At 45.4% G+C, this 22,438-nt stretch overlaps 1 protein-coding gene across 2 annotated transcripts in view; it reads left to right on the plus strand.

Annotated features, from left to right (window-relative positions):
- The window catches only part of SV2B (synaptic vesicle glycoprotein 2B), a 44,363-nt gene that overhangs the window by 12,534 nt on the left and 9,391 nt on the right, over positions 1-22,438 (plus strand). For both annotated transcript variants that reach the window (XM_065412160.1, XM_065412161.1), the window contains exons 2-8: positions 5,322-5,502; positions 7,731-7,882; positions 10,659-10,792; positions 11,753-11,842; positions 14,275-14,385; positions 16,582-16,670; positions 18,309-18,473. In XM_065412160.1, coding sequence (XP_065268232.1) covers positions 5,322-5,502; positions 7,731-7,882; positions 10,659-10,792; positions 11,753-11,842; positions 14,275-14,385; positions 16,582-16,670; positions 18,309-18,473 — 922 coding nt within the window. The remainder of the gene's footprint in view (positions 1-5,321; positions 5,503-7,730; positions 7,883-10,658; positions 10,793-11,752; positions 11,843-14,274; positions 14,386-16,581; positions 16,671-18,308; positions 18,474-22,438) is intronic.

Raw genomic sequence — 22,438 nt, forward strand, 5'->3', positions numbered from 1 at the left:
TTTTAATCTGGGTGCAGGAACGTGGGCTTAGTGGTGCTGCATGAACATCGCTTATTCTGTTGGCCAGGCTTATCAGCCGGATAGGTGACTGTGACACACCAACCAACGTGCCCAGCATGCGTTGCCACTTCCCTCTCCTGGATGGAATCAGAGCTGCTCCAGTTTGTGGGATTAGAGTGTCTCCCAGGAGCTAGTGTAAAAGTCCTAACCCACATGGCAGCCCCTGGAGATTCGCCTTCATTATGATTTTGGGTATTGTATGTATTGCTGCCATGTCTTCCAAATCTCTACTTTTAGTGAACATGGCAGAGGCCTGTGTTTGTGGAGAGAGAGGCCCAGAGTTCCCATGCCATGTGCGTGCACTTTTTCTGGCTGCCATGCTGTCTGTATATCTGTAGCCAAGATGGGTGAGGTCATATCAATATATTTTATTGGACCAACTTCTGTTGGTGAGAGAGACATGCTTTCGAGCTACACAGAGCTTTGCTTCGGGTCTGGTACTAAGAGTGTCACAGCTACATACAAGGTCCAACAGATAGTTTAGCATAAGTAGTTAGCACATACTAAGGGACCAGTCAAAGTGAAGTGGCCTGTTAGAATAAGTGTTAACTACTTACGCTATTACTTGTCTAACCAATCAACATGGATGGAATTTTGAATAGCAAATATGCTCAGAGAACTGTTTGTGATCAAGCCACAGAATGAAAAAGAATAATTGGGAAAAAAAATGTTGAACAAATTCATACAATGAATACACAAAAGGAAATTATGATTAGGTCATGGAAAGTCTGTGAACAGAGAAAGAAAACTAAATAATTCACTATGAGTTAATCCCGCAGCTCTAGTTAGGGGATGACAGTGTTTTTAGTCGTATGTACTTTCCCAAGATCTGATTAACATATGCCACACACAAAAATAGGCTGATTTACAATCCAGAAGAATATTGGAGTTGACTGTGCCAGATGCTGCCCTCCATCAATCCTCTGCTCAATGGTTGAATGGTGCCTGCAGTCATCAGCTTAAGTCAAGTCATTTATGTATTGCAAGAATGTTCATTACTGTTCCCTGGTCTCCCACTGACAAGGTTTTTTTGACAGGAGGTTTTACACATCATAGGACCAGTTCCTGAGAAGCACTGGTAATTCTCAGTGAAGACAAGCTTTGACTCACGGTGAGGGCTGAACCCCTATAGGGTCAGAATTTTTCTTTAGCTCGGCCTATGAAAGGACACTTTTACCAGAACCTCGTTGGTCTAGAAACAGGGCTGTAAACCATAGAAATGTTGGGCTGGAAGGGACCTCAAGAGGTCATGCAGTCCAGCCCCCTGTGCTGAGGCAGGATTAGGTAGATCTAGACCATCTCTGACAGGTGTTTGTCTAACCTGTTCTTAAAAAAACAGCAATGATAGGGATTCCACATCCTCCCTTGGTAACCTGTTCAAGTGCTTAGCTATTCTTCCAGTTACAAACTTTTTCCTAATAGCCAATCTAAATCTCTCTTGCTGCAAACAAAGCCGATTGCTTCTAATCCTACCCTTGGTGGACATGGAGAACAATTAATCATTGTCCTCTTTATGAGAACCTTTTAGACATTTGCAGACTATTATGTCCCCCCTCAGCCTTCTCTTCTCTAGACTAACATAGCACATGTTTCCCAAACAACTTCTCATTTTTTGTTGCTCTCCTCTGGACTCTCTCCAATTTGTTGACATCCTTCTTAAAGTGTGGTGCTCAAAACTAGACACAGTACTCCAGCTGATGCCCCACCAGTCTAAGTAGCTGGGACAATTACCTCCTATCTTACACATGCCACTCCTAACACATCCCAGAATAACAGAATCTCTTAGTATCAGACTCCTGAACCATATATAGGCACCTAAATGGGAGCGGGCTGGTTGTTGGGGGGTTCTGAGCACCTTCATCTCTTTGTCTCCAGCAGGAGTTGTGGGTGCTTGCCCCTTGCCCAGTGGAGTGTCTGATTTTGGGTGCCAGCTCACAGAGGTCCCAGGGAATCAAGAGGCTTGTCTCATGGAGCTTCATCTGGGATACCATCCACATGTTTATCTTATGAGCATCTCAGTGCCAATCTGTTTGCACATCACTCTTGGTGCAAGACGGGTTGGGCTGGGTTTCCCTCTAGCTGTTTCACCAGTGACTCAGTGATAGCAGTGTTGCATCACAATTAAGGGAGCTTAGTTTGCCTTTTCTGTTTTAAAATGTTACTGGCTGATGTAATCTGGACAATTTTATAGATAGAGAGACGGCAAACTGCAAAATCAGGGCCATTCCAAGATTGACAGGTGGGACTGTTACTGCAGTGGCTGATCAAAGCACACCAGAGGTAGGTAGAGTGCTCTGGGAACCAAAAAGAATGCCTGCTGGAATTGAGGATGCTCATTGCTTGCTGAGTTATTTACAGTGTCCAATCAGTAACCTCTGTTTTGGGGCTGATTTTTTAGTCCTGGTTGATTGGTTGGGTTTTCTATCACCAATCTGTCAGCAGGATGAAAGGCTGTTGTGCCAGTTCACCTCCCTTCACTTGGCCCTGGGTTTTCTGCCTCGCACTCCTTGGAGAAAATTAAAAAGAGGAAGATAAACAGTTTGGTAACTTTGCAAATCCATTTTCTCCCATGGCCCATGGGTTCTCACATGAAACTGCCAATAAAACATACCATTCCTGATACTCCTAAACTATTCTGTGACTCAATAACTTGAAGATGACAACCCACTGGGGGGAAGCTTTGGGCCTCATGCCCAATTTATTAGCCATGTAGCTGCTGATGCTGTAATGTTCTTCATGGAGGTGCTGCCTGGACACCATAGACTCAGCATGCTTACAGGTCCAGCAGAACATATGATGAAGATCTACTTGGTCGCCAGACATTTCTCTCCTGGATGTTGGGGTAGCAGCAGCACCGTTACACAGCAGCAAATGGACTACTTGAAGGGCCACATCCTCAGCTGGTGTAAGTCAGTGGAATGACATTGATTTCAGTGGAATAACACTGATTGATATCAGATGACTACCTGACCCAAGCGTCTAGGCATGTCCACACCACCTCTGGGATGACTGAAAGAGACACTCGGGCAACTGTTCCTGGCCGATCATCTCCTGTATTGCATCTTCCATTGATTAAGAGAATTAATATAGGGAATTTGCTAACAGAGAAAGTTAAATCAAAGATCCGAAAGCTGGAAACCAGACCAAGCCATGACTTGTTGCATTCCCAGACTCTTTCCATTGCTTGCCTGCTGCTGGACTGACTTATCACCAAATGTTCTCTCCTTATAGCTAAACAAATCATCTAACTCTACCTGATAAATTTTTCCAACCTCTCAGGCACTGATAGGCACTGTATGTAATCAGATTTAAATGCTTATCATCTGATCCTGCTGTCCTTACATGAGCAAAATGCCTGCTGGCCTGAGTGGGCATTTTGCCAGCAAAAGACTTCGGGATGGGGCCCTTAATCTGAATATTCTATTTCCTCGCTGAAATCAGTGGATCTTAAAAAAATGAGGTGGGGTTGGAACATGGATGAGTTGGTGGGACTTGGTCTGGTGTCCTCATAAAAAACTTAGCTCCTCATTTGGCCCCTTTGTTGGTAGTATCAGCAGAGTGGCCAAGGACTGAATGGGTCTTGGAGGCTGAATTGCCCTTCTTTCCAGGTCAGAGTTGAGAGGAACATGGTGCCTAGGATGTGAGGATGCTACTGCACAGAATACCTGTTTCAGGGGTGAATCAATTCTTTCTTCTCAATCCAGCACTTTCAGCCAGCACTAAAACTTTCTTTTCAAAGAACCAATGTTTGGAAGCTGAAGTCAGACAAATTCAAGTTAGAAATAAGGCACACTTTTTTAACAGCCAGGATAATTAACCCTTGGAGCAAGCTGCCAAGGGAAGTGGTGGATTCTCCATCTCTCGAAGTCTTCAGATCAAGGCAGATATGCCTTAGTCAAACACGCCATTGGGATCAATACAGTAGTAACTAGCTGAAATTCTATGGTCTGTTATTCAGGAGGTCAGACTAAATGATCTAATGGTCCCTTCTAGTCTCAGAAGTCTATGTGTCTACGAAATACAGAGAGGAAAGGAGGTGATATACTTAAAGGGGCACTCGAATGAAATATGTAACCTGCAAAGAAATTTTCCATTCCTTTAGCTCTCCTTCTGCCCTCTCCCGGTTGCCTGAGTTATCATCAACCACCACACAGCACCCGTCCCTGTGCTCCCTCAGCACCAGTTGCACTGAGAGGGGTTAGCAGATATAAGACGTCAGACTCCCGTTGTGCAGTTAGTGGCATACAGCAGGGACACGTGCATTCTAAGCTGCTTAAACCTGGCTCTGGCTGATGTGCCTGGGACGTGCTAGGGAAGAGAGGCTGCGGGCCTGGTCAAATGAGACAGCTCCTGAGGCGTTTTGTCGGGGGGGGGGGGGGGGGGAATGAGATCTCACTGAGCAAATCGGGTGTTTGTTGTTACCTGGAATTGAGTCAGAGGAGGGTCTGAGAAAAATAATATTACTCAGTCCTAATAACAGCCCTGGTAGGCAGGCATCATTATCACCGTTGTACAGATGGGCACACTGAGGCTGGGAGCAACAAACTCAAGGACACACGATGAATTGGTGGCAGAAACAGGAGTAGAATTCAGGCATTCCTGGCCTCTAGCTTCATGCTCAGACCACTCAGCCACACTGATTCCCTAGAAGTAGCTCCTGGAAATAATAAACAGCCAGTTGCCTGAGGGGTTTATGTTTGAGAGCTGGGCCTACCCTGTTTGTAAAATATTATTATTCATAATGATCATTTTGTATCCTGACAGCACCCACTATGTGCCAGGAACTTTCTAGACAAATATGATTGCAGGTTCCTCCAGACTCATGGGGCTTTGAAAGTCCAAGGGTTGAAAAAGCGACATAAGATGACTCCCTCTGAAGTAGCCTGAGGTACCATTTTGGATGTCACCAGAGGGCGTACTCCACCTGAAAGCTGATGACTGACTTTACAGTGCCTAGAAATTTGATTCTTAGATGAGTATGTATGAGCTCATCACTAGCACTTGGTGAAGCAACTTTGGCCTGACTGGTATCTGGCAAAGGGTGCTGTTTCGCTCAAGTAGAAAGTGAATGTGTCAGACACTGACAGGCATTCAGGCTGGTGAAATATTTCAATATTTGCTAACAGGGCCTTGGTTGGTGGCTGGCTGGGATTTGTGAGGAAGTGCTCCAAACATTGGATATCTGTGCAACATCGACCTAATTGCCCTGTATTGCACATGTGAGAGGATGTCACTCAGCTCCCTGTCTTTCTTTTCTCTAGGGCTGATAGTCTACCTGGGAATGATGGTGGGAGCTGTCATTTGGGGTGGCCTGGCAGATAAACTGGGAAGGAAGAAATGCCTCATCATATCACTCGCAATCAACGCTGCCTTTGCATTCCTCTCCTCCTTCGTCCAGGGATATGGATTCTTCCTCTTCTGCCGCCTTATCTCCGGCCTCGGGTGGGTAACACTCGCTTTAGTCCCTCAGCTCCAGGCTGAGGTTTAAGGTGGGAGAACCCTTTGTGCTAGATGAGACTGCACAATGATTTGGGATTGCCAGCTGAGGAAATGGAAGGACTGACTGGACAGGTTCTACACAGCATGTGTGTGTTCTAAATAAAATGTTCACATCACCCTGGAAGGACCTAGAGCAGGGGTGGCCAACCTGAGCCTGAGAAGGAGCCAGAATTTACCAATGTACATTGCCAAAGAGCCACAGTAACACCTCAGCAGCCCTCCGCATCAGCTCCCCCCTCTCGGCTCCCAGCGCCTCCTGCCCACCAGCAGCCACGCCAATCAGCGCCTCCCCTCCCTCCCCGCACCTCCCGATCAGCTGTGGCATGCAGGAGGCTTTGGGGGGAGGAGAGAGGAGCGAGGAGTGAGGGCATGGCAGGCTCAGAGGAGGGGGTGGAGTGGGGACACGGCCTGTGGCAGAGCCAGGGGTTGAGCAGTGAGCACCCCCTGGCACATTGGAAAGTTGGCGCCTGTAGCTCCAGCCCTGGAGTCGGTGCCTATACAAGGAGCCGCATATTAACTTCTGAAGAGCCGCATGTGGCTCCGGAGCCACAGGTTGGCCACACCGATCTAGAACCAGCCAGGGAGAAGGCACTAGACAAGGGGAATTATATAGTTTGTTTTTCCTTAAACAAAACAATTTAATGCTTGGAAAATTGAGATTTCAGTGACAGAGTTCTCTTAGGTCAACTTTGAGGTGTCTTATCCTGAAGTGGTGAACAGATGCTGTTGCTTCCTTTTATGCACCTGTTTTCTGGCTAAGACCTCAGACTATCTGACTGTCAATCTCCCTGATGAAACTGTGAACACGGGTGCTGATTGATGTCGACTGCAATGTAGATGCTTGTCTATACTAGGCCCTGTACTGAGATCTCTACCCATTTCATAGGCATGGAACAACATTAAGTTGGTAACTTTCAGTCACGACTGACCTGCTCTGAATCTGAATAGGTGATTTAGAGGTGAAAGGATCTGTAGCTCTCCCAAGCCATACAGTCTCCCAAATTGCTGATACAATGATATGGCTTGGCTTATACAAAGCATCAGGAAGTCACTTTGGGCAAAGGCAGAATTCCAGAGCTCACTCTTTATAAATTCCATGTTATTAATAAGGAGAGAGGGGAGGGCCCATACCCTCTCATTTATAGTCATTTGGAACTTTGCCTTGTAAAAGGTAAGCTTTTGTTCAGGAGAGAGAACTTGTTTTAAACCTTTAACAAGAGGCTGCAGATTTCATTCCCCCCTTATGCTAATTAAGCCAGGAATGACCCCACTGATGTCAGTAAGGTTACACTGGTGCATGTGATAAGTGAATTTGGGCCCATGGCCAAGATTTTCAAAAGTGCCCAGTGATTTTCAATGCCTGGGTCAAAACACATTGAGGGGGACTGATTTTCAGAAAGAACTGAACACTGAATTTGTGAAACTCAGGCCGTTTATGGTGTCTCCGTTTGGACACCCCAAAATGGAGCCACCCCAACTCGTTTGAAAACATTGGCCCATTTTAAAATGGTTAATTCCAAAATGTTTCGTAGAACTTCAGAAATATTTCCAAAAGTTCGTGCAATCCCAGCACTCCTTGGCTCCTCCCATCTCTGAGTCATGAGGCAACTGAGCTACTCTGACAAGATGGTGGAGGGGATGTGGAAGGGGTATTGCAGAATGGGTCCTTCCTTGGGTGGACTGGGTCAAATTTGGCTGGAGTCACTAGCAACCAAAGGCTGTTATTGCCTGGCTGTTTGCTGCCCCAGTGAAATGAGTTTGCGCTCTCCTGTGCAGTTCTCCAGTTTCCTAGGGCACAAGCATCCAAATCACAAATGCTCTGCCGAGCATATCCATGTCCCCTCGAGGCCAGGTTAATTCACTTTGTTAAAACGGGAAAGTAAAATCAACTTTCTGCTTGTGACAAGCTTCCTGTGCATCCTTCATGTTTAAGAACAACCCGGTATGGGGAGCTTGATATTCTTCTCTCATGACTCCCTGAGTAGAGAGTCTGTGAGAATCGCCTAGAATTCCAGTGAGTTCCAGAAAGAAAAGCTGCCCTCCCCCTGCGGGGCTGTAACTCTAGAGACCTTTACTGTAAATGAATCCAATCCTATGAGGCTCCCGATGTGCTGGTGACACCTGTTTGGCAAAGTCCTTTATTCTTCCCATGTGGTGTTTTCTCTTCTCAGCATCGGGGGATCCCTCCCCATCGTCTTTGCTTATTTCTCTGAATTCCTATCTCGTGAGAAGAGGGGGGAACACCTGAGCTGGCTCTGCATGTTCTGGATGATCGGTGGCATTTATGCCTCTGCAATGGCTTGGAGCATCATTCCACACTATGGTAACTGCTTTGTGCTTTTGGTTACAGATAACACCACATTCACACCACCCCTGCGCACACAGATATAAGGACTTACAGTTAGTGCATGGCAAGCTGGACTGTACATCTACAGTGCACTAGCCTGTTGCAAACTAACTGGCTGCTTGGACTCTGCCATTATGCACTAAAAATTCCATAATGCACTTCGACCTACTCCCGTTTCAAATTGGCATAGATTAAAGTGCACTATGGAAATCTTAGTGCATGGTAGCAGGGTCCACATGGCCAGTTAGTGCTTGGCAGGCTAGTACGTTGTCAAATTACACCCCAGCTTGCTGCACACTAACTGTTCGTATAGACTAGCCCTCACTCATTAACAACATCCCCCTCCCCCATCTGGTGGGCTATCTATTCTTAACATGATCTGTTGCAAGTTAGCCCTGCAGCTTCTGTGGTGTGTAAAACCAGAGTCCGACATGCTTGTACCAACTGCAACCAAACTCACCCCCGCCATCCTGGAACTTTCAAATCCCACCTGCCTTTTTACAGGAACTCAAAGACAATCAGTGGAATTCATCCAGCAAGTCAGGACATCCCCAGAAGGACAGGAAGGATTGTCTAGCCCAGTGGTTCTCAAACTGGGGCCGTTGCTTGTGTAGAGAAAACCCCTGGCGGGCTGGGCTGGTTTGTTTACCTGCCCCGTCCGCAGGTCCGGCTGATCGCGGCTCCCACTGGCCGCGGTTCGTCGCTGCAGGACAATGGGAGCTGCTGGAAGCGGCGCGGGCTGAGGGACGCACTGGCTGACGCTTCCAGCAGCTCCCATTGGCCTGCAGCTGCGAACCACGGCCAGTGGGAGCCGCGATCGGCCGGACCTGCGGACGGGGCAGGTAAACAAACCAGCCCAGCCCGACAGGGGCTTTCCCTGAACAAGCGGTGGCCCCAGTTTGAGAACCACTGGTCTAGCTCTAGCATTGAAGACGCTATTGTGATTGGGGCCCTATACATACCAATGATAGAGAGAAATTGATTGATTGATACTTAGGCAGGATGATGGGTGATGGCTCCTTTGTGATAAAAGCCTCTAATACATCACACGTTTGGTATTGCAGATTATAAATGCTGGCCTCTCTTTATGAACAGTCAAACCCAGGACCACAAATCCACACATCCCTGAATTTGGGGATAGTTTGACTCAGGTAACTTCATGGCTCATGTCCATGTTGACTGCAGAGCTGAGCTAAGCAATTATCAATAAATTGTAACTCTGCTGAACAATAACATTGGGACGGGGGGCTAAGCAGCACATTATCAAGGTCAGCACATCCCACCATGTCTTAGCCGATACCAGTGTATTTGGGGTAATTTTTGTGTGTGAATATGTCTCCCTAAAACCTAAATTTGCTGGGATCACATCTGATTTCTACTGATTTTCCCATGGTGTTGAATATGGTAGAGAGAAAGGACTCGGAAATGTACAATACTACTATGAGGAACAAAAACCTGCATGTCACATGGTTTTCCTGGTAATTCATTTGCATCATCTAGGAAAACATCAGACTTCAGTATCTATTGAGAAAGATTAATTCCCCTAGTATCCAGTATTGCCAGCTGTTTGCAAAATCTTGTTTGAGAAAAGTAGGACAGTCCAAAAAGATCATGAAGAGGGACTATAATATCTATCCATCCACCCATCTTACAAGCTAAAACTACCCTCCGTATTTAGAAACCTTCAAGTTTTGGCCAGAAACAGGCTGTTGGAACAGATATGTAAACTAGAGTGAAATGGTGTCAGGCTAACGCACATACATTATTTGCAAACATGGTTTTAAAACCCAATCCTTTAAAGGGTAATATTTAAATTTTGCAGATGGTCAACATTGTCTAGGTCGCATGTTGGAGCATCTGAGCCCCATGCTGTACAGTTTTTCCTTTCCAGTATCCCTTTGTTCAATATTGTCTTGGAACTCAATTGAACATGTGTAGCATTGTAGTTGATACAGTTCTCATCACTGCAAAAGCTGTAACTTGTTTTTTTTTTCAATATTATGAGCAAGAGTATATTATAAAGAAACATTTGAAATAAACATCCTCCCTGAGATCTGACTGTGGGAAGACAAACTGAGAAAGAAAGAATTTTGATTCATGATCTTTTTGGTGTGTCTTTGATTAAAGTTTGATTGATTGCACCCTCCCAAAAACCTGCTTTGGTCAAGCTGCCATTTGAGTTTTAAAGTGTCTGTGCTGCTCTCAGACTCCCTCATGCCCCTTGTTTGGTGACTATGTAGCTTGCCTGCCCCTGCTTCCTTCTCTGTAAAATGGGGACTAACACTTCCCTTACAGATATGTTGTCAGGCTGTCTCGTAATTGCTCTGGAAATCAGAAAAGGGCTACGTATTAGAAATTCTCTGTAATGTTATGTAAGGAGGCCACAGAAGTGTAATAAAATATATCAGTGGATCCCATGTGACCCGTGCCACAGTATCCTTAGTTTTATTGCATAGCTCACTTCCAGCCTGATTTCTAAATTTAAAGATAAAGGAAGATTTTAAAAAGGCAGGAACTTACTAATAACCGATTCCATTGTCTGTGCTGAGCACAAACCCATAGGCTGTTATCCATCTGACTGTCTGATGGAGTCCACAAAGGAATTCATTACCAGGCATAATAAATCTTTCATCAGATGGGACTCTGTCAGCCTATCACCATCTTGCACAGAGCCCATACGGTCCTGTGGGTATCTGAGAGAGAAATCTGACTAGGTGGACAGAATTTTCACCCTGGCTTTTGTTGTTCATAGGCTGGGGTTTCAGCATGGGAACCAAGTACCACTTCCACAGCTGGAGGGTATTTGTAATCGTCTGTGTTCTGCCCTGTATCTCTTCATTGGTGGCACTTAAATTCATGCCGGAAAGTCCACGTTTTTTGCTAGAGGTAAGATGACTCATCTGAAAACTGTACTCCAATATCAATTAACAAAGGAGGCCTGGTCCTCGCGTGTTTCTGGCTGTCTCTTCACTGCCCTCTCCCCAGCTCCCTGGCCACACACCCACATGTTGGCTTGCCAGTTTCATTTAAAACTTAGAGACTCCCTGTATTAAGGTGCTAATCACATACTTTCATCGTATCACTTTTTAATGTTGACATCTGCATTGAACAACAAGCAAAATGCAGACCCCTGGGATTCATAAACCCATCAAAGGGTTTGCGTACCTGATTAAAACACAAGCACGTACCCTTTGGGAATGTAAATAGTAGAGCTGGGCAGGAAGAGGAGTGAAGGGCAAGAAACAGGAGCAGGATAAAATACGTGGGGAGTTGGATCTCAGACCCAGCAGGGGAAGTGCACTACTCACACAGCTGAAGGGACAGCATATAATCATTTATTGTTATCACCTTGCACTTATTGTACATAGTACCGTTCACCTGAGGCTCTCAAAGCAGCTGACATACACGGATTAAACCTCAGACCCCACCGCGATGTATGTAAGTATTATTTATTCCCATTTTATAGATGGAACAACTGAGGCACATCAACTTGCCCAAGGTTACACAGCAAGTCATTAGCAGAGCTGGGCAGAGAACCATGTCTCCTGACGTACCCTCTGCTTAGCTTGGAGACAACACTTTGCCTAACTCCCACCTCCCAAATAATAATTACAGAGTGGTTTCCTTCTTCTACCACAAAACTACTGCACAGTCAGCAAATATAAACCTTGATGGTTCAGCCTTCTGCCCTCTGCTTCTCCCTCCTCAACACACGATGCGGCACAGCACTGCTCCATTACACCTGGGCCTCCAGAGCTGGTTCCCTGTGTCAATTTTAAAACCACATGACTGGAGACCATAGTATTTAATGGCTGACTTGAGATGTTCTTCCCTTGGTGTTTCCAGATAGGTAAACATGATGAAGCCTGGATGATTCTCAAGCAAGTTCATGATACCAACATGCGGGCCAAGGGGGAGCCGGAGAGGGTGTTTACAGTGAGTGTGGTTTCCTTCTGGAAAGCAGTTAGTTATACTGTGGTAAAGGGGTCACTGGCACATGGGAGTCTTCATATGCTAGGTGTTGGTTTGGAATCTGCTTTAGTAAGCACCAGAGCTGCCTTATTCTTCCCCCTGTGGTGTCCAGCTTCTCACACACTATGTGACCTCCAGCAGCCAGGAGGGAGAATGGGAGAAGATAAGGACTGCACACTTCAGGTCATACACAAGCCTTGTTCTGCGGTGCTCAATCCCAGGAAAGACGATGGGAGTTGTATATGCATGGGGATAAAGCACAGTGGATAGCCCAGCAGGTTTCCAATTATACTCAGACATCTAATTGCTCTGTTCTAGGAGCAAAGTAAACGAGAGGGACATTACTCGTTTGGGAAATCTGGACGACTCCTTTCTCCATTCCAGCTTCTAATCAAACTCTGATTAAGCTCCATGTACTTCCTAATGAGCTTCCCAAACCCCATCTGCCTGGTAGCCAGCCTTTAATCTCTCTGAAGGAAAGTGAGGTGAATGATTATTACTCACTGGGCCAATGCTCAGAGTGAAAAATTTGAACTGGGCAGAGTCTAATTCAGTGAGTTTAGAGAAGGCGTGTGGTGGGGTTAATTGTAAATCGCAGTGAGTGTGTTGTAAACAGTGAGTGCATCAGCTACGGAATGCTCCTTGAATTAGGTTGTTATGTCAGAGAAGGCACATACCCTTAAAGGAAGGAGGGAGGGAAGAAAAATGTGGCTGCAGAATTCAGCTTTATGGTGCAAAAAGCCCGATTAACTGGAAAGAGGCGTTATGGAAGAACACTGTCCATAATGAATGAGCCCATCAATAATACAAGAGATTAATTTACTGTACCTCCAAGTGTGCTAAGACTCCAAGGTCAGAAAATGGGCTTAATGAGCCTGAGCTATTTCCAGGGCACAAGCTATTTGACTGCTGTGAAAAGAAAGAAAGAAAGAAAGTTGTCTGCTCCTGTAAAACTGGGATGGTCAGTTATGCTGCAGATCTATAAGCTGTGGCAAACTGCATGTTTCAGATGCTCTCCCCTCTGCTGCATGCCCCTTATTAAGGAGCTGTCCCCACCTCTCACCTTTAATATACAGCAGCAGCCTCAATCCACACCAGCTTCTCTCCTACTTGCACTGGGATAAGCCGGGCACATTCATATTGTAATGTGAGACTGACCATCCTCGAGGATTTAGGGCCCTCTGTGCCAATGCTGCTCCTGGATTAAAACCATGTATTGTCTGTCACTCCTGTGTCAAATCCACGTGTACCTGCTCCTGCATCTGATGATCCTAAAGGCATCTGCTCCTGTTAGGACTCAGTCTGTCAAACTATACTGCACTCATGAACACTTATTATTCCAGCTAATGATGTCCTATTTGCCATGTGTCATAATGGTTTGAAATATTGTACTTCAGATCTGGAGTTTGGCTGTTGAATCAAGACTTACTGAAACCTCCTGGCACAGACAGACAATGAGCTCTCCTCGCCTTGTACTTTCCACGTGAAGTTGTATTTTGCTAATTGGCCAGCAGGAGCCAGTCAGTCATGCACCAGCTGTTACTGGGACAATTCCCAGATCTGACATTTAAACAGTTCCAGTCAGGAGAACATAGACACTATCTTATCGAGCTGGGTGAATCATTCATACTGAATGAATTATTCAGTGAATTTCACCTCTTTTTCTGCATGTGAACAGATTGTGATTGTCTTGAATATGTTCTTTACTCAAAATTATTCACCAAATACTTTCTGTGACTGATTCCTAGGTTATAACCCATTCACGAGCACTTACTTACAAGTATTCAATATTCAAAATTCAGGCTATTTTGACTGGACAAATTAGTCATATGGTATGTTTCTATTCCCTGATTGGATGAGTTTTCTGATGCAAACATACACATTTATGCACTCAGAATTGACTTTCCACAAATGTTCTTCCATTGGCACTTAAAATTTACTGTGTTAGAGAATGCTTTCGCCAGTTGCATTTGAGAAAAGAGAACATGAAAGCAGTTGAAGCAAGTTTGTTTAAAACTGTATTAACTATTCACTGACATTTTGTAGCAGTAATTATCAGCTCTAATTACCGGGCAGATTCTTAAAGACATCAAGATCACATAGTGTATGTGTGTTAGCTTAACGTGTTGGGTGTTAGAATTACATTTTATTATCAATCTAATAAGTGAAGGTTTGAGGTTGATGTGAAAAATTGGAAATGTGTCACGGAGAGAGAGATTTTTAGCCCATGAGAAAAACTCAGTATCCAATGGCAACACGTCAAGAAAAGATAGCAGGTGAAAATTCTGTGGCAAACATCAGAGAAGATTGCTGTGCAGGAGGCAGAGAAGGGATTGTGCTGAAAACAGAGAAATGGTTGAATCCATCCAGGGTCAACTTTGGTTTGTGTTTTTCAGGTCGCCCACATCAAAACTCCAAAGCAAATAGATGAGTTTATTGAAATCCAGAGCTCAACAGGGGCATGGTACCAGCGCTGGTTGGTCAGATTCACGACCACATTAAAACAGGTATGGAGCATGAGGACCATCCCACAAGAGCTTTCGATGTATTGAGATTCTGATTCATATTCACAACATCCCTCGGGTTACTATGTAGGATAAATGGGCCTGGGCTCTGGTAGCATTTGCTATACTTCCCCCACCCCCCTATCCTCACCCTGTCTCTTCTTAACCCAAGCCACCAATGAGTTCCTGAACTGATATGCTGTATACAGCTAAAGGAAGACCTCAGGGTCAGACCACAGCATACAAGTATCTGATCAGAGGCGTAGTGAGCGCCCTCCGTACCCTCCGACCGGAGGGGGCCCCGCAAGGAAGGGGACCCCTAAAAGTGGCAAAATAAATACCGCATTCCAGTTTCTGCATTGTAAGGGGCCCCGCCCGGACATATGTTCGGAGGGGGTCACTTTCTTTGTTGCTACGGCCCTGTGTGACGGGTTGGATCACAGAAACCCCCTTGGGAGCTGCCACCCAATGTGCAAAGACTACCCCTGCTTCTGTTTTCCCTGCCAGCTCAAGACTCCAGCACCCTGTCTTGCTGAGTCAGACACTCCTGTCTGGCTCCAACACAGACCAAGGGTCTGAATCAATTGTCCTAAAGCTGCAAGTTTACCTGAAACCAGCTCACAGGAGTGTGCTTGTCTTTAGCACTCAGATGCCCAACTCCCAATGGGGTCTAAACCCAGATAAATCCGTTTTACCCTACATAAAGCTTATGCAGTTGTTTGCTCCCTCAGGTATTAATACACACTCTGAGTAAATTACTAAATAAAAAGTGATTTTATTAAATACAGACAGTAGGATTTAAGTGGTTCCAAGTAGTAACAGACAGAACAAAGTAAGTCACAAGCAAAATAAAATAAAATGCGCAAATCTATGCCTAATCAAACTAAATACAGATAATCTCACCCTCAGAGATGCTTCAGTAAGTTTTTCTCAGACTGGACACCTTCCAGGCCTGGGCACAATTCTTTCCCCTGGTACAGCTCTTGTTCCAGCTTAGGTGTTAGCTAGGGGATTCTCCATGATGGCTCCTCTCTCTCTCTGTTCTCTTCCACCCCTTTATATATCTTTTGCATAAGGCGGGAACCCTTTGTCCCTCTGGGTTTCCACACCCCCCCCCCCCACTGGAAAAGCACCAGGTTAAAGATGGATTCCAGTTCAGGTGACATGATCACATGTCACTGCAAGACTTCATTACTCACTTGCCAGCACACACATATACAGGGAGACTCACAGGTAAACAGCCCTCTGCAGACAATGGGAGTCATCAAGATTCCAAACCATCATTAATGGCCCACACTTTACATAATTACAATAGGCCCTCAGAGTTGCATTTTATATTTCTAGTTTTAGATACAAGAGTGGTACATTTCTACAAATAGGATGATCACACTCAGTAGATTATGAGCTTTGTAATGATACCTTACAAGAGACCTTTTGCACGAAGCATATCCCATTTGCATTATAGTCACTTATTATCAAATTTTTTATAAAACTATCCCAGTTACATTATATTCACTTATTATCATGTTTTTATAAAACCATGTAGACTGCACAACGTCACACCCTGTATCTGATTTCCCTTCCACTTGCACGAACAGAGATGCTCTGCTGGCCAAACCTAACAGAGAATACCATCCCCAGTGAATGAATTAAAATTCTATCTGCTTAATGTTGCTGCTTGCTAAGGCTGAGTCTCCAGGATTATAATATAAACATTTTGGCCAGCTACGGATGTCACACCTGCCGTTCTACTGCCCACCACAACTGCCCAGAAATTCACAGCAGCTGTGGGGTTAAACCTAGATTCTTAGGCTCCAGAAGCACAAGCTCCTGCCACTTGAAGTAAAGAAGAATCTCCCTTGGTTGTTAGCAGTCTAGATTCTATGAGACACAATTAAGCAGCTCCAGATCCATTTAGTGGAGGGCAGTGTCACACGTACACACTAGCCAGCTCATTACAGATATGCTTATACTGAAGGATACTGGAGCAAAGCTTCATGAACATTGTCCCCTCAGGTCCTCATATGTATCTCATGAAACATAGTTTGGAACAAACACTGGGATCTAAGCAGATCATCCATCTTCCCTAAATGAGCTCTCTTCACTGTTAATATTAAATTCCTGACCTGCCCAGAAATGAATCTTTCAAGATCTCTGCTAGGATTTCTCTGTGACTGACCCCTTCCTGTGGATTTGTAGATCTGGGACAACCTGTTGTATTGCTTGACAGCCCAGTACAAGATGAATACACTGATTCTGGCTATGGTTTGGTTTTCAATGGCCTTTAGGTAAGTCACTTCTCTAACTTTCTCAAGAAACAGTAGCCATCTGAGGGCTTAGTTGTTGCAGTCAGGGTCCATCTACAATGAAATGTGCTCTGAGTTTTTGTGGGATTAACTGTGCATATAAATAAATTGTTATGAAAATCAAATTTTGCCCCCTTGATCCTATTTTAAAGAGACAGAGCCCGTGAAAAACTAGGCCATGGTCTGCTAAGTATCTATGTTTTACTCAGTCATCCAACTGCCCATAACAGAGAGTTTAGTATACCTTGAACAAACCAGGCCTTGGGGAAGGCGGGTTGGTACTGCATGGCTCAGTAGTCTTATATGGAGCCTTTCACTTCTAGGTCCCTTGTCTGAATCCTGTCTATATTAGTAGTGTCGAAAAGTAATTGCTACCAGCTGGCTGGCTATTCATTGGTCTGTGTCAACTAAGTGGGTGGATTTCAGTCCACTTAAGAACAAATAAGTGTCCACGCTAGGGACACCACCCCCTGATCTGGTGATAAAGATGAGCAAATAGTTCAGGAGTCGGCAACCTTTGGCACGTGGCTCGCCAGGGTAAGCACCCTGGCAGGCCGGGCCGGTTTGTTTACCTGCCGCGTCTGCAGGTTTGGCCGATCGCGGCTCCCACTGGCCGCGGTTCGCCGCTCCAGGCCAATGGGAGCTGCGGGAAGCAGCGTGGGCTGAGGGATGTGCTGGCCATGGCTTCTCGCAGCCCCCATTGGTCTGGAGCGGCGAACTGCAGCCAGTGGGAGCCGCGATCGGCCGAACCTGCGGACACAGCAGGTAAACAAACCGGCCCGGCCCACCAGGGTACTTACCCTGGCGAGCCGCATGCCAAAGGTTGCCGACCCCTGAAATAGTTTATAACAAAAAATGCTTTGTCCTTTTCTGTTCATAGAACATCTATGAATGGATCATGGCTTTCTTGAATACAACCATGATTCAAAAGTATTAGAAAAAATGTTAGATGATTTTCCTAAGCTCTGTGGCATGTACTATGCTGTTTAATTAGTCACATACAGCACATGGTCTAGTTTCTGATCCTTGTGCAGATGAATGTAACTTACGGTCGGGCTTCTGGTGTGAATGCTCGTGGGAAGTGAATTTACAATCTCTTTTACAGCGAATTAGGGAATGTGTGGTTAACCTTTGCTTTCCACAAGGAGCCATGCTAATGCAACTTGATTGCACTTGCTCCAGAAAGTGAACGCAAAAGAACCACAGACACGAAAAAGTGAATTTGGTAACAAAATTGGAATTCAATGTATATAGAATATTTTTACTGTATTTACCCATCTCTGGTTGGCACCAATGGTGCCTTCTTCATTGGCAACCTCAACTGATCATTCAAGGGCTGAGAATTCCCTAGAGACTGAACTACCTGCTTGTCACTTAAGGCAGTTGGTCCCTCCAAGGCAGGTTTTGCCATTGCCCATGACATTCCTGTGCTGTGGATAAATGGAAGACTTCGCTCTCCAGTCTGTCAATCTGATACTTTTCCCCAGCACTAAATTTACCTAAAAGCATTGACAGAGAACCAAAAATTAGAGCTGCTTACAAGTCAGATATTGTGCAGGGCCAACACCAAAATATGTGTAAACTTTATCTGAACATGCCCCTTTCCTTTCCTTGCTGCAGTTACTATGGCCTTACTGTCTGGTTCCCTGACATGATCCGATATCTCCAGAATGAGGAGTATGACTCCCGACTCAAAATCTTCAATCGGGAACATGTAACACACTTCACCATAAACTTCACACTGGAAAACCAGATCCATAGGAATGGGCTATTTGTCAATATTAAGTAAGTGAACGTGACCTGATTTCCTTTATATCTGGGGGATGAGGGCATATGGTTCAATAAAACATGGCACATATCATTTCTAGAGAAAGAGCTGAAATTTTCAAGCATTTGAATGCTCCCCAGGCTTTACCTCATACTAGTAAGGGGTAGCAGTGGATTGGACATTCTAGATCAGGGATCGGCAACTTTTGGCCCGTGGCCCACCAGGGAAAACCCGTGGCGGGCTAGGCCGGTTTGTTTACCTGCAGTGTCTGCAAGTTCAGCCGATCGCTGCTCCCACTGGCCGTGGTTCGCTGCTCCGGGCCAATGGGGGCTGCGGGAAGCGGCGCGGGCCAAGGGATGTACTGGCCGCCCTTCCCTCAGCCCCCATTGGCCTGGAGCGGCGAACTGCAGCCAGTGGGAGCCACGATCAGCCGAACCTGTGGACGCTGCAGGTAAACAAACCGGCCCAGCCCACCAGGGGCTTTCCCTGATGGGCTGCATGCCAAAGGTTGCTGATCCCTGTTCTAAATCATTACCAGTCTGGGAATGCCGGTGATCACCATTCATGACTCTCTGAAGTTTTAGAATACAGCCAGTTTTTCAAACTAAGTAGACAAGCAAATGCTGCAACTGCATGTGCAAATTGGGTACTTACCTGGGCAAGTTGCCAGTTAAGCATGTTTACTGTTTGTACACACAGTTACCTGATTTAAGCATGCAGTTACAATAACTGCATGCAGAAATTAGACATGCATTTCTACTCAAAACACATACCTAACTTGTTTGAAATCTTGGCCATTAAGTTGCCATTCCATAGCAAGGCAGTCTAGCATTTAGTGGTAGTGTATAAATAGGGCCCTCAGTATCAGGTGTGTCATATGGTCCCTTTCATGTCATGTTGCCAGCTTCCTAGGAAATCTAATTGCTCTTGAGGCTGGGGCCAGTCTAAATGAAGATTTAGGGCCAGGGAGAGAGGAATGATAGTCCAGTAGTTAACGTTCTATCCTGGGACCTGTGAGACCCAAGTTAAATTCCCTGTTCTGCCACAGACTTCCCATATAACCTGGGGTGAGTCACTTAATCTCTCTCTGTCTCAGTTCCCTATCTGTACAATGGGAGCAATAGCACTGCCCTACCTCTTGGGATGATGTGAAGATAAATCCATTAAAAGGTTGTGAGGTGCCCTTGAGGGCCATAGAAGTACCTCAGATAGATTGTGTCAGGTCCTACTTATGCCGCCTGTAATTGCCATGCTTATAGTATTTCTGCCAGTGGTGCATATGGTCTGATTCCTTGGATACACTCCTGGGGAGACACGGTGCCAAAAAGGGTATGGCGAGGGATGAGGAAGAGGTGGGCCCATGATCCTATCTCAATTCTCTACCATCAGGCTGGCAGCAACAAGGACGTGCATAAGCACTTCTGGTCTGAAAACACACGTGTGTGGATTTGAAACTCACTTTCTATGAATCCTCATGCCTGTGACATCTGTTTTCAGCATATATGTTTTGCCAGTTGAACTTAGTCATTTGAGAAAGATAAACCCCAAGCCCCCAGTAAAGCCATGCACACAGCCAATGCAACATTATGTAAATTAAGAGTGGAAAGGATATTTGTAGGAACCATCTTTTTGCATTTTTGCATTATTCACCCAGCTAGGCATAACCCTCGTTCTGTGGGAAACACCACGTGCAAACCCATGGAGCATCAAGAGATCATGTGCTCTTTCTACTCTGCTCTCTCTACACCCCACCCCATTTATCCACACCTACAGTCCTAAAGAAGTGTGTTTGAAGAATTCCTTTCCCAGAATTCTTCTTCTAACAGGCTCACATGTCCTTATGATGGGACCTTCTTATCTGGGACCAGTGCATGTGGAATCAGAGCATGTGGAATTGCTCTCCTGGGCCTCTTTGGAGCCAGAGGTGGCTTTCTTCTCTTTCCTTAGGACACACTGCCATCTAGTGGTCCTGGGCAAGAAAGATTTGTTTTCTTTTTAAATCTACTTTCCACTTTTGCTTCCTGAAAGCAAACACTTCTGTGCTCGCTTAAAGCTATTATTTACCATGGCCACCATTCTGCACCATCACAGTCAATGTGAGCTTTGCCATTGACTTTCTATCTGTCTCACAAACTTCTCCCACACCCATCCTTGCCAACTCAAAACAAAATATATTGGCCAGATCCTTAGTTAATGCTTTGAAGTCAACGGAGCTATGCTGACTTACACCAGCTGAGGATCTGTCCCTATGTAACTGTCAAGACATGTATCCATCATCATGGTGATTAGTTTGTATGTGGTATCTCTTTTCCCTACCCTGGGACAAGTTTTTCTTTTTGGTCTTTCTGGTTTGAAAGCTCTTTGGGGCTAGGGACTGTGTCTTCTTCTGCATCTGTACAGCATGGAGAATGTATTGGGCACTACCACAATATAAACAATGAAAATGATGGGGGGGCTGTGACGGGGCAGTGTGCCACACCCCTGCCTTTGTCACAAACACAGACTGCTCTGAGACCTTCTTGCTTGTAAATGCCACTGTATAGTTTATTTTCAGTGTTTTAATCCCTCCATCATACATGTTTCCACGCTGTATCTCAACGTTCTAACTCCTTCTCCAAAGGCTGGGAAGATAAGGTGACTCTACTTCGAGGACCCCCTTTGTCGGGCTCTTGTAGCTTTCTGGTTGGTTGGTTTCTCTCTCCCATTTTCTCTTCCTCCCACAAGCACTCCTTCCCGTGCCCTTTTGTACAGCTTCCCTGTTAATGGCTAATTGGCTCATTGACTCACTAGCTCCAATCTGGCCTGGTAATCAGGTACACCTCTGTCCAATTAGGCCTTTTCTAGAGGAACCTAATTAGCACAAACAATGACCAGGGTGCTGGCTCAAGTGCTAGCCCTCAGCACTCTGTTACAGGAACCATGTCCCCTGTCTAAATGGAAATTCACCCATCGCCTTCTAGGTGTTACTCACATAGTTCCAAATAGACTTAGACTCTCTAAAATTTCAGCTGCACATGCGCCTCCTGGGAGGAATACATTATGGACTCAGAGTCACCATCCTACAATCACATTTTATTTTACTCTTAGTAGTTGAAAACTACATGGCATTCCCTATCGCTATTGTCCGTTTCCATTTGTCAAACATTGTTTTGGGTTACGTCCATGTGTTTCTAATGGAACTTGACATCAGTGTGGCCTTTTTATGGCTGCTTCTTTGTTTATGCCCAATCATCCTGGGTGAGACCACTACTGCAATAGGATGCAAGCCCTCCTCTTCCCTCCCCAAAATCCAACCTAACCGGAAGTGTGTTCAGTGGTTAAAGTGCTAGGACTCCGGTCTCTGCCACTGAGTAACTACATGACCTTGGATAAATCACTTCATTCCCTTTTGCCTTCCAACTCCTCCAGCTTCCCTCTATTTAAATTGGAGATAATGTTGACTGACACTGCAGTGATGCTGTTGTGAAGCTTTGTTAATGGATGTCTGTAACGTGTTTCGGATGAAAAATGCTACAGAAAGACCAGGTGATAGATTCATAGACTTTAAGGCCAGAAGGGACCATCATGATCATCTAGTCTGACCTCTTGCACATTGCAGGCCACAGAACCTCACCCACCCCACTCCTGTAAAAGACCCGTAACCTCTGGCTGAATTACTGAAGTCCAAAAATCATGATTTAAAGACTTCAAGTTACAGAGAATCCACCATTTACACTAGTTTAAACCTGCAAGTGATCTGTGCTCCATGCTGCAGAAGAAGATGAACCCCCCCCCCCCCGGATCTCTTCCTATCTGATCTGGGGGGAAATTCCTTCCTGACCTCAGATATGACAACCAGTTAGACCTGAGCAGGTGGGCAAGACCCAACAGCCAGAAACTTGGGAAAGAATTATCTGTAATAACTCAGAGCCCTCCCCATCTGGTGTCCCATCACCAGCCATTGGAGAGATTTGCCACTAGCAGTCGCAGATTGGCTACATGC

The sequence above is a fragment of the Emys orbicularis genome, chromosome 10, assembly GCF_028017835.1.
Source record: "Emys orbicularis isolate rEmyOrb1 chromosome 10, rEmyOrb1.hap1, whole genome shotgun sequence".
Lineage (NCBI taxonomy): Eukaryota > Metazoa > Chordata > Testudines > Emydidae > Emys > Emys orbicularis.